Source organism: Cuculus canorus, chromosome 9 (genome assembly GCF_017976375.1).
Source record: "Cuculus canorus isolate bCucCan1 chromosome 9, bCucCan1.pri, whole genome shotgun sequence".
Taxonomy (NCBI): Eukaryota; Metazoa; Chordata; class Aves; order Cuculiformes; family Cuculidae; genus Cuculus; species Cuculus canorus.
The window spans coordinates 8,128,657-8,140,752 of NC_071409.1; the positions used below are offsets into that span (position 1 = coordinate 8,128,657).

The window sequence follows — 12,096 nt, forward strand, 5'->3', positions numbered from 1 at the left end:
TAAAAGTTTAGGCAGAGCCTTAATGATATTTTCTGAGCAAGACAAATAGCAAAATCACGTGTATCATTCTTTGCACATTCAGCCAAGTCAGAGATGACATTCTGTTCCATGTAGCTATTTCCTTTCTTTACCTGGAGCTCCTGCAGAACCTTTTTGACCTTTTAGTCCATCCAAGCCATCCAGTCCAGGCAGTCCGGGAAGACCTGAGAGGAATTACAGGTGTGAACAGGTGCCACAATAATCTGTTTATGTCACACAATTAATAATTATGCCATTTTTTTCTGACAACATGTTCTGGATCAAGACAGGGTTATTTGCTGATTTTGATTCTTATAAGCAACTGAAGACTCGATCCCATTGCACCCAAACGCAGGGGTTTTGTGAAGGAAAATGTGAAAAAAATCTGAAAATAGCAATAATAATAATAGAGTTTCACATCAGAGAATGCAGCAAACATAGCTTTTAATCCTTTAGGTATTTCTACACTGTGACTAGAGCACTACTGCTACACGGGATTAACTAGTTCAAAGTTACCTGTGTTAGCACTACACGATCGGGTGACTGGGGTGCAGACACTACCTGCAATGACTGTAAAGCTGCAACTCCTTTACAGCTTCTGTTCCAATTCAAGTGCAATTTAATCTGGCTGCATAAGAAAGAAGCTACATCTTCACCTGGCTTCTTTTCCTGGATTTTTTTCCTTTTTTTTTTTTGCGTCACAACATGACAAAAATTCTTTAAACTGAACAGCAAAAAGTCTTTGAAGACGACAAATCTGTCATTGAGACCTATGCTGATATGAGATGGTATAGAGCAGCTTTATCACTAGTGATGTTCACTAAATGACCAGATCACAGGCTGAGTGTTTGTGGCAGTCAGAAAGAACTTTTGTTTCGTAATCTGTGCTTTTTTGAAAATTGCTAAAACAGAACCAGGAAAAAATATAAGTGGCGTTTTTTTAATCCTTTTTTTTTTTTTTAAAGTTGAACTAATCTAAGCTTGTTTTAACTGTCTGCAGTGGAGGGTAAAAATATGTCCATGTCATTAGCACTTCCTAATTTCCTAAGTTGCACAGATGAAGTATCAAATGTTAAGACATACCCTGCAGGTAGCAGCCTGCCACTTGGTCATAGGAATGGATCTGGTAAAACTGATGGGTCATTTGGTAACAGATTTCAAAGGGGTTTCAGACAGAGGAATAGATTTGGGATGCTCCTTGCTCCAGAGAGGCACAGGTCAGAGTGGGAGGTGATCGAGAAGTTAAGCAATACTGTTAGTGCTAACTCCTGTCTCTTGTCCACCTCTGTTGCTTATCTCTGCCCAATTTTCTTCCCCACCAGTTCTTCTCCCTGCCATGGAGGATTCCCAGTCCAGTTGCACAAGTGTGAATTATCTTTGTCTGTCTCCTCTTCTCTGTGTAGCTACTGCCTGGCATAGAAGATGTAGGTTCTCTGTTTCAGCTCCTGCGCTTGATCCCAGCACACCCAGCAGCACACAAAGCTGCTGCATATTCAAAGGATGCATCATGGAAGAATTTATTGCTCTATTTAAGCACCTATGAACGGATATCTTTGAAAAAGTTTATAAGCTGGTCAGATTTGACAGGGACAAATTGCTGTGGGAACTGCAACACAAATGCCCTTCGTCAACTGCTTTACCTGCCAAATGTGAAGGTCCCTGGTACAAAGATAGGTCATCTAAGAAAGGGAAAATAGAAGAGCCCTAGAGCTCTCTGACACACCAAAAATAACAACTCCATAGCTTTGTTCCCAGAAACTGTTGAATAATTGTAGTTAAAATTTAATGAAAGAATGAAAAGAAAGGAAAAAACAAAATCCAGTGTGTAGCAAACACTGGTCTGGAAAAATGTTAAATCTGGAAGCTTGTTTGAAAACCTGCAGGACAGTGATCATAGACTCTCTATGGAATCCTGTTTATAACGTAGGATACCAGTAATCCAACATGAAATATCTTCTATGCCCTTAATTAGCTGCTCTTTACCTTGTCCTGACATCCTAAGTTCCAGTGCTGCTTTCTGCCACCTGCTTGTGCTTTGGGCATATTTCCACTTTCAAATATGTGTAACAGTCACATGCCAATTTGAGGACTTGAACAGTGGTATTTTACAATTGTTATGAATTCCTGACTATTTTTGGCACCCATGTCACCACTTAAAACTTTTTTGATCTTTAGCTCATTCAGTCAAGATCGATGGCTTGGTTTACTTGCTTTCCAGGGAATTTCTGACACATTTGCCAACAATCCATTATAATATAAGCACTTGTAATTCTAGATTTTTGGATTGCTACAGTTCCATACTTCTAGGTACAGCTGAATTGGCTGACCTGCATATGAACCACTGTTTCTGTATTTTACAGCCCAATTCCGCTCCTACACATACAAGTAATTCTGCTGATGTTTTTAATATTACTTGCTTCATCAAGGATTACTCACACGAGTAAGGCAAGCCAAACTAAGCCCTTAACTAGTAAAATTATCTCTGTAATAAAGGAAATATGATTATGCTTTTGTAGATGCTGTTTAACTGTTTTTTTCAATCTAAAAGTTCTTCAGGCACAAGAAATTTAATGTGAATGAGAAGCAATTGGATTAACAAGGCCATATACATAGCTATGAACAGCCAATTAACCATTTCACCTCTCATGCTAGCAACAATATTTATTGAAAATAGTATTAGGATCTATATTCTCCAATGGAATTGGAATACCCATTCCTTTCAGTTTTCATTCCTAGGTCTAATTTCAAAGGTGTTAACCTTCTTTCCAACTCTGCTGGCAACATATAGAACCCGACGGCTTGGCAGGTAACTTGGTCTCTAATGAATTGCTGTTTGGAACTGAACTTTTCTCTCTGCAAAATGTATGTTAATTTGTTACGTTTCCTGTGCAGGAGCTGGAATAACTTCTACACCATATAGAAAAGAAGGAAAGAGTTCATCTGCTACTAAAAAGTTTTCAGCAAAAGAAATGGGGGAGGGTGACCCCTCTCAATTTAGACATCCCTGTCACTGCAGACCTCTGCCTTTGTTACAGCAAATATTGTTGCAACAATGAAATGTTCTCTTGCAGATTATGCATCAGGAAGGGATCTGTCACGACAGTTTAAATCAGCACCATGTATTTACTGCAAGCAATCATAGATAGTTTCCATTTTTCATTTAAATTTTCAGTAGTTTATAAGAAATCTCAATTTTTCCTTAGGCCAAATTTGATAAAATGTATTTACTGTCCTCTCTACCCCTTTTATCTTAGCCCAGAGTGTTACTTTACTGTGATTTCTGTATATGAGTCACTAATAATATTCTTCTTGTCCAGGAACTGGCTATGAAGCACACTATAACAGAGAGATGATAGAAAATACATACCCAATTACCTTTGTTTAGGAAGTATTAATGTAACTTATAATTGTAATATATCAATCTGAATGCAGGAGGTGTTAATAATGTTCTTCAACAAAACCATCTGTACAGATGAACTGCTAAAGGTAACAGTCATCATGTATAGTATAGATAAGGATTTGGAGGAAACGTTTCTACGTGTAATCCACCAACAAACATTTTTTTTTGAGAAAACAAAAAACTTGACCCAAGTTATCATAGCTTGTTAAAAACAGTGTTTAAGACAAAACTGCCCATAGCAATCTGCTGGTTTTGTAGAGCGATAGCGGCACTGCATGGTGAAAAGGTAGAATACAACATAACTGAGTTGAAACATCTGAGTGACTGCAAATTCCTTTTTCCTTCCTTCTGCTATCAGTTACACGAGCTGAATCAGAATCTGTTTCTACCTTCTTCCTTACTCACTTCAGATTGTAGCCCAATTTTAGAGGTACCTTTTATGTTATTCATCAAAGGTGATGGGAACTGGCTTAATTCTACTAGTGTAAAAGAATATAGGATCAAAGTGATGCTCGCAGTTAGGTCTTTTCCATTTTCACTACTAAAAGGGTGTTTATGTCTCGTGCTGTTGTTACCAGTGGAACTGCACTGTGTGCTGTTTACCTTTTCTGCCTTGGGATCCAGGTAATCCTTGTAATCCTGGAGGTCCAGAAATTCCATGTTTCCCTTCTTCTCCATGTTCTCCTGGCAGTCCCTGAGGACCTGTAGCTCCTGACAGTGGGAAAAAACCCAGCAACTGTGAATATGCAGCTCTATGAAAGTGTTGATTTTTATTTTTTTTTTTCATGTTCTGCAGCCCACTGCATTAATCAGAGGTAACCGAAAATGTATAGGAATGTGTGAAGAACTGATGGATCTTCCTCTCCGAGACTCTGACCAGACTATTGTTGTTGTCTGTAAATACTGAAATAGCTTTCAACACATGCTTTCATATGACCTCTGATTTCTCCAGTGTCCTCCACAAAGGTGCCTCCTCAGCTGCATTTTCCTGATCTGTATCTCTTTTGAGCTGTTACATGGCACTATTTTTAAACTTTGGCATTACCTGGAAGTCCAGGTATTCCTGGGTATCCGGTGTCACCCTTGGATCCAGGTCCTCCAGGCTGCCCTTGGATACCATGTGAGCCCTTTTCTCCTGGGAATCCACACAGTCCTTAAAAAAAAAAAAGTATATATTATTATTTGTTTAACGTTACCTATTCTTCATCTCATGATGAGTTTAAATATATAGAAGTTCAGTAAGGGGTTTCTTGACTAGAAAATGAATTTTATTGAAATACCTTACATCCTTATATCTATTTATTAGCATTTCATCATACTGATCTCTCTAGTGATATCTGAAAAAGCAGGAATGGCTGGCAAGATATAGCCAAGACGGGTTTGACTCTGGTAAATATTGATATGTTCATTGGTGCTGTACTAGATAATAGCATACTCTCTCACGCTAGCCTATGTTCATGCCAGCCATACTGCAGAGGGCGATGCCTCTCCAGTCTCTGTGTTTATAACTGTAGAAAATAACACAATATGCACAGAATCGGAGCTCCCTCTCCTCTAACAAAACTCAGAGAAAATAAGTTCTTAAGTCCATTTTTTTTCTTTAATCAAACACAGGTACCTGGCAATCCTGGATCTCCAGGAGGCCCTCTTTGACCGTGTGCACCGAGCAGAGCAGTTACGTCACCTCTCCTGCCTGTGGAGGTACAATGACTTTAATTTCATACAAGTATCCTTTTCATCCACAAAGATAAAGCTGGACAATTTTGTTAAGATCAGATTAATTTACTCATAGGTATCAATAGCTGTAAAAGGAACTGAGAGAATACAATGAAGAATGCTTTGGCACACGCAAATTATCTGTGAGCTCTGTCCATCTTGATGTACTGATATGGTTTGTGTTTAGAGTGACTCCAGGACTCATGGAAATTACAAAAACCAAACCGCAAAATTATGGGAACTTTCCCAATACTGCAGCATACACTGAAAATGGAACTATTGCATGCGCTTCCTGTAACACTTTATTAAACAAAGAGAACTCCGATTTGTGAGGATGTGCAAAATCAATGCCACATGAGTCTATTTACTCAGTACAGACATTTTGGGGACTGGCTGGAGACTTTAAGCCATCACACTTTCTTCTTCATCTCTGCTCTGAAATTCCTCTGAAATTTACTGCATCATCAGTAATGCCTAGTAATGCTGCCTTACAATGTCTGCGCAAATGTCTGACCTCTCCTACCTATCAAATGAACCTCCAGCTTCATTTTCTGATTTTGCTGTGAGGAGGTAAGATGAAATATCATAGAATCATAAAATTGCTTGCATAAAATACCTTTGAGATCATCAAGTCCATCCGTACCTGTCCACTACTAAACTATATCCCTGAGCACCTCGTCTACCAGTGTTAAACACCTCCAGGGATGGGGACTCCACCACTTCCCTTGGCAGCGTCTGCCAGTGCCTGAATAATTCCATACCACAATACTATAAATGACTGAATTTTCTCTTATTTGATTTGACAGCTTTTACAGATCCATAAGAGTGGATTTTCACGTGTTTGATGGAAGTTTTAAATCACATGAAATCGGGCACAAGTTTATCTTCTAAATGAGTAAGACCTGCTTTGGAAGGAACAACCTGAAATGCAAGCTTTGATACAGGCAAGTCAGATTTGTTTCTAAGGACATCCGTGTCTTAATTATTTTTCCTTCTATCTTATTTTCCCTTTTCTACTGACTCCTCACCATCTATCGGGGCATATACATTCTAACAGTATTGCTCTTTTACAAAAGTGAACTAATTATAAACTCATTACCTTTTGATCCTTTCCGGCCAGTCAGTCCTGGATTTCCAGGGATTCCTGGTAAGCCAGTGTCACCCTGATTTTTGTCAAAAACAAAATAAAAATGTCTGACATATGATGCATACAGCAGGAATGATCTAAAGGAGCATTTGTTTCTCTTACACTGTTAAACGCAGCAGCAATCAATATGAATAGCAAAACTGTACCTTCAGCTCAACAGAAAAGCACGCGATCTTTGTTACCCTTCTAACGCTGACCACTAACACTTCCAAGAAACTGTAGAGTAGACTTGCTAATCATGTTGAATTTCTGCTTTTATAGTTCATGCTAACTCTTGGCTAGAGCACCTTAAATTCCCCACAGATGGCTTGAGTAATTTGATTTACAAGGTACCATAAAAATGTACCAAATATTGCTGTATGTTACCCAAAATATCTATGAAAATTAACCAGAAATATGTTGTGATGTCAGTCAAAATGTAAAGATTTCTCTATTTTTCCATTTGAATAATGATCTATAATCAGCAAAACAGAGTAAAATAGAAGCCAAGACAAGCAAAGATATGTCCCGTTACCAAAAACACAACTCGCATAATCTCACTGTTTATCTACCTCGTTTACAAGCCAGTGAAAAAATTTCCCTAATCTCCGTATGTGGTGTATATGCAGGTTTGTATATTTGTTCTTGACCAAGGCTGCCTGCCTGGGTTCTTTCTGGTGCAAGTTGTCTGTACGGGAACAGAAGACTTGGTTTGTGTTATCTATTGGCTTTGGCTCCTCCACATAGTAAGATACGAAGCTGCAGCTGTATATTAACTCATACTTGTGCTGCTGCTATGTTATAATCTCTGCAGTAAGTGACTTGTCAGTCTGTTCTTAAGAATTAATGTTAAAGATTTGGTTGTGCATCCATTTTTTGCGCCCCTAATTAGCACAGCGCAGCCTGGACTTCCACCAAGTGACAATATAACAAACTCACAGCATGCAGCCAGGAGAGGAGAAGCCCTTTGTTGACCCTGACTACAGTTCCTGCTGTAATCAAAGCATTGAAGTGCTGCCTTAAGGAATTTACCTTTCCTATTACACTCTTACTCTCTTCTCAGGAGGAACATCTAACGGATAAGTACAATAGAAGTACCCTTCACTGTATTTCCTGGAGGCAGGAGATAACTGGACATTTCACTACCACTTTCACTTTACCTGGTCACCTGGTTGTCCTTGAAAACCCAGAATTCCTCTGAAGCCCTTTGGTCCTGGGAAACCCCGTGGTCCTGGAAACCCCATCACTCCAGTGTCACCATGGTCACCTGGCATTCCTGGGGCGCCATTCTTCCCTGGCAGTCCTGGGGTGCCTCTGAAACCAGTATTGCCTTTTTCACCTGAAGTTAATTGCGGAACAAGATAATGACCAATATGGCTACATCATTATTTGACGCTTACTTTGAAAGCTGCTATGTTTTTAGCTACATGTATTGCCTTAGTAATTGTCCAAAGAAACTAGCCTGCTAGCTTAAAAATCTATAAACAATACGGAAGCTGGATGCTCCTGCAGCTTCGAGTTCCAACCTGTGAAAAGCACCAGTCATTTTTATGAGACGAGTGTGTGTGAATGCAGGGCTTTCTTTCATTAACTTACCTCTTTCACCTCTAGATCCGTTCTCACCAGGAAACCCTGGTTCCCCCTGTTGTCCTTTCTCTAGACGGATGTTAACGCAGCCACTGTCTCCTGGAAGCCCTCTTTCGCCTATGAAACAAATGTAGGGAAAGTAAGTAAATCCTCATGAGTGACATGTCCTGAAAATTAATTTTAGTTAAGGCTTCCCTAACAGAGAAAGGGGGAATGGCCTCAAGCTCCGCCACGGGAGGTTCCAGCTGGACATCAGAAAAAAAGTTTTCACAGAAGGGTCATTGGGCACTGGCAGAGGCTGCCCAGGGAGGTGGTTTAGTGGCAGATAGGAATGGTTGGACTTGATGATCCAAGAGGTCTTTTCCAACCTAGTGATTCTGTGATTCTATGAAATACCAATGCAGTTCTCAGCTGTTTCAGCAGGCTCAGTGCTAACAGAATTTATTATCCTTCTCTTGCTTTTTAGTTAATTCAGTAGTAAGAGAGCTGATGTTAAATCAGAATTGACTCCCTGCTTGTCTGCAATATGATAGATGGCAATTGTATTGTCCACTCTACAGTGTACTACCTGTGATTGCCCCTTGGAGATCATTGTTCTCTTTTCTGCATTAATATGTAGAGAGATTATTTCCTGTATGTTTTACATAGATTTAAGAACATAGAAAATGTGATAGAAAACTTGAAAATCTGAACTTTCAGATGTGTACAAGACAAAAGTTGAGGTTTGTTTAATTAAGTGATCTTACTTTGGTAGATTTAGTGGTAAATGCACCTAATAATCTGAGTGCAATTAATTTTCCTTTGGTTTTTTATATAATGTGTGTAAGTGACATAACCCAATACGGTATTAAGTATTTTTGAAAACAGAAGTGACTGTACTGTTATAACAAGAAGAAAAGGTAAATATATTCCTAACCCAGTAGCAACATAACTAAACATACAATAAAACAACAACAGAGTGAAACAGATTTTTACAAACCTTTTATTCCCATATCCCCACATTCTCCACTAGGCCCAGGGGGACCCATTTTTCCTTCTTCACCCTTTACACCAGTGATTCCCATTGGGCCTTGTGTTCCTGGGAGTCCTGGGAATCCTTGCGGTCCTTGTATCCCTTTGCTTCCTGGTAATATTAAATGCTTTATTTACATATTCAGTCTGCTATGGTGTTGCTGTCATATTCTAAGGAAGAGTATAAAGCAAAAGGCAGGAAGTTTTGAAGGACTCCTTAGGAAATACGCAAAGCTAGAGAACCAGTAGTTGGACCATGGCTTCATTCCAAGATCAAACTTGTCTCGAAATCCAGATTGCTCTGAAACAAACATCTTCCTTCTCCCTGCTGCCACCCCATGGAGATTTAGGCAACACTTCACTACTAACGCAGCTACCTTGAACATATCTGAAGTACAACACATAGATTTTGCATGTGGCTGCTGGAAATGACGACTTCTACTGTCCAGGTGGCAGACAGAGGAAAGCAAGATTTTGTTATAGTTACTCAGAACTTTTGCCAGTTGGCCAGTGATGACTTGGGACCAAGGTCACATATTTTGTATGTATTAGACAAAATGCAAAGCTATTTCTTCTTCTACTTATCAGCACACATGAGATTGTATCAGACAAGGAGACAGTCTCGATGTAATAAGAATATCATCGTTCTCATTATAACATATTATAACAACCTATTACAAATAGTCAGGAAATAATACATGGACATATGTCAGTGTTATAAAACAACTAAAGCAGCTGGATGCACCAAGACGCATCAAATTATTTCAATGTCTTCATTTTTATTATAAGAGAAAGAACAAAGGATGCTATTCTTATTGTCTCTACCCTGCTACAGGGTCTCGTACGCAAAGCTGAAAAGAGAGGAGAGTGCAAAGCACTTTCTAGCTTTAACGGTGGTAGAAATAGCTCTCTCTACAAAAGAAGTTATAGATGAGATGGTTTGCAGGATGTTTAATGTACCTGTTTGTCCTGGTAAACCAGGTGGTCCTTTATTGCCTGGAAGTCCTGGAAATCCTCGGGAGCCTGGAGGACCTGGGGGACCTTGTGAGCCACGAGAGCCTTTGAGACCTTTGATTCCAGGTGACCCAGCTAAGCCTCTGTCACCCCTCTGGCCTTTGAAGCCTGGTAAGCCTGAGTAAAAAAGTTTTAATCTATGTATGTAAATGCAAGAAAGGGTTCAGCAATTGCATGTAAAAAGGAGAAAGTGATAGGTTTTGGTATAAATTTATATATTATCAAAACCAGCAAAGTAACTTGGCAACTTTGCTGCCATTCCGGAGTCCTAGCTCTGCCTAGGTATTTACCCTGGATAGAACGTTTGTTTTCTGTCTTTAGTGAGAGATGTATCAGAAACACCCTGTTAAAAATCCCTACTAATTTGTAAATACTTTTGATATAAATGTCTCCTAGCTCTCTCTAAATAACACTTCTATTAAAGAATAAGGAAGATAAAAGTACCACAAGTAATGACAAAAGCTCAGTAAAGCTGATCAGGACAAAAGACTAAGAGATAATTCTTCCATCTATTACTTGCCACTGTGATTTGGCCAGTTAAGAAATGATATTTATAGGAATGGAAAGGAAGTTGGGAAACGTGAGATAAACACTAAACATTCTCCGAGTTTAAGGAAATATGCAAAACATAATGTAGACCTCCACTAATAAGCAGCCCCCATGGAAATATGTGTGATGCCAGTCACAAAAAAAATGCAATTATATCTCCTAGAAGAGACACGCAAAGCTTAATGCTGTGAGGCATCATGATGGATGCTGTGTACCTTGAGGTCCTGGCATGCCCATGACACCTCTGAGTCCTGGTGGCCCTGGTAAGGCTGTGTCACATGGTAGACCAGGGAAGCCTGGACAGCCTGGTGCTCCTACATCTCCTTCTGGGCCTCTAAAGCCTTTGGCACCTGGAAATCCTGGGGTACCAGGCTGTCCTGGAAACAAAAAAACCAAAACATTGTAAAACATTTTACTTCCATTACTTGCCATCCCTCAGGAATCCTAATTGACATTTTGAAATCACATGTTCGGTTATTGTAATATCTTACTTATCCTTTAGTTTTTGCCTAGCTTGTGAAAACTGATGCTTTTCTGCAATTTAGAATTGGTTGTTGTGGAAAGCTTCTTTCTTTAAGGAACAAATACAAAATCAACTCTCCTCCGTTGGCAAGGAGGATGTAATGGCATGCAAAGCTACGTTTCTGATCTGCAGGAGCAGAAAGGAAGGAGCTCTCACTGCCTTGCACCAGCTGCACAGCCTTGGGGTCAGTGCTACAGGCGTTCCCTGCCCAGAAGGGTGTGCGTGTCTGCTTCGGGCCAGGCAAAAGGAAGACCTGCTAAAGGAAGCATCTGTGAAGTGGGAAGGAAGTGGCACTGTGGAGACAACTGCAGCAACTAGCAAAACTCCCCTGAAAAAAATGAGTGTTGTGCCCAGGATACTGTGGATTATATCATGTACCTCTGGGCAAAGAAATACACTCCTCTCTCCTTGAGTCTTCTGCCTGCTTTTGCCCGTCATCTGGGACTTGAGGAAGCAATCCGAGGCAGGGACTATCCATGTGGCAGAGCAGGAGGCCCTAAGCACAGATGGCCATTAGGCAGCTTAACAGCACTAAGAGGAAGCTGCACTGTTACTCCATGGACTGAATCAAAGCATCTTCCCCCTCCTGCAGTGCACATCAACCTTAACTGTAAAAACATAAATGTAAAAATAGGGCGTCCTGTTCACAGTCACCACTACAGATCCAGATAAGAGGAACTTTTAGGTGAATCAGGACTGTCTTTGCTCAGATTTTTCTCCTTAGAACATATGGAAATGCTTCATAAAAACTGGCTCATACCTCGAAGCCCAGGAATGCCTGGATCACCTCTTGCGCCTTGTGCCCCAGGTGGTCCTGGCAGCCCTCTGTTGCCTGGGATTCCTGGAGGACCATACGTGGTATCACCTGGAACACCTTTCTGACCATCTATGCCAGGTGGACCTGGAGGGCCATTTTTACCATCTACGGTATCTCCTCTTTCACCTTCATCACCAGGGTCACCAGGTTGGCCTCGAAAGCCTGTTGATACGATTTTAAAATTTAAATAGAGCAAAATTCAGTAGTTGCAGGGGGAGGAGGTTCCAGAACTGTGGACTACTACGATGCTAATTTAAGTAGAATTAAATTATCACTTTGCAAAGAAAAATAACATCGTATCTTAAATTTCAGGTCACATGAGACTGAAGGAGGTA

The 12,096-nt window shown here is 40.1% G+C and overlaps 1 protein-coding gene and 2 long non-coding RNA genes across 4 annotated transcripts in view; 2 read left to right on the forward strand and 1 right to left on the reverse strand.

Annotated features, from left to right (window-relative positions):
- The window catches only part of COL4A4 (collagen type IV alpha 4 chain), a 65,569-nt gene that overhangs the window by 15,774 nt on the left and 37,699 nt on the right, over positions 1 to 12,096 (reverse strand). Inside the window, exons 27-37 of the mRNA XM_054074549.1 lie at positions 11,705 to 11,923; positions 10,637 to 10,798; positions 9,819 to 9,989; positions 8,827 to 8,970; positions 7,857 to 7,964; positions 7,421 to 7,599; positions 6,234 to 6,297; positions 5,037 to 5,111; positions 4,464 to 4,571; positions 4,022 to 4,129; positions 132 to 203 (exon numbers count right to left, since the gene is read on the reverse strand). Of these exons, the coding sequence (XP_053930524.1) occupies positions 132 to 203; positions 4,022 to 4,129; positions 4,464 to 4,571; positions 5,037 to 5,111; positions 6,234 to 6,297; positions 7,421 to 7,599; positions 7,857 to 7,964; positions 8,827 to 8,970; positions 9,819 to 9,989; positions 10,637 to 10,798; positions 11,705 to 11,923 (1,410 nt within the window). The remainder of the gene's footprint in view (positions 1 to 131; positions 204 to 4,021; positions 4,130 to 4,463; positions 4,572 to 5,036; positions 5,112 to 6,233; positions 6,298 to 7,420; positions 7,600 to 7,856; positions 7,965 to 8,826; positions 8,971 to 9,818; positions 9,990 to 10,636; positions 10,799 to 11,704; positions 11,924 to 12,096) is intronic.
- Positions 4,022 to 6,211, forward strand: LOC128853040 (uncharacterized). Its single transcript, XR_008451261.1, has 3 exons — positions 4,022 to 4,156; positions 5,033 to 5,119; positions 5,941 to 6,211. It is a non-coding gene; the product is annotated as an uncharacterized LOC128853040 (long non-coding RNA).
- The window catches only part of LOC128853039 (uncharacterized), a 42,053-nt gene continuing 37,820 nt past the window's right edge, over positions 7,864 to 12,096 (forward strand). For both annotated transcript variants that reach the window (XR_008451259.1, XR_008451260.1), the window contains exons 1-2: positions 7,864 to 7,986; positions 9,840 to 9,983. This is a non-coding gene — a long non-coding RNA (uncharacterized LOC128853039). The remainder of the gene's footprint in view (positions 7,987 to 9,839; positions 9,984 to 12,096) is intronic.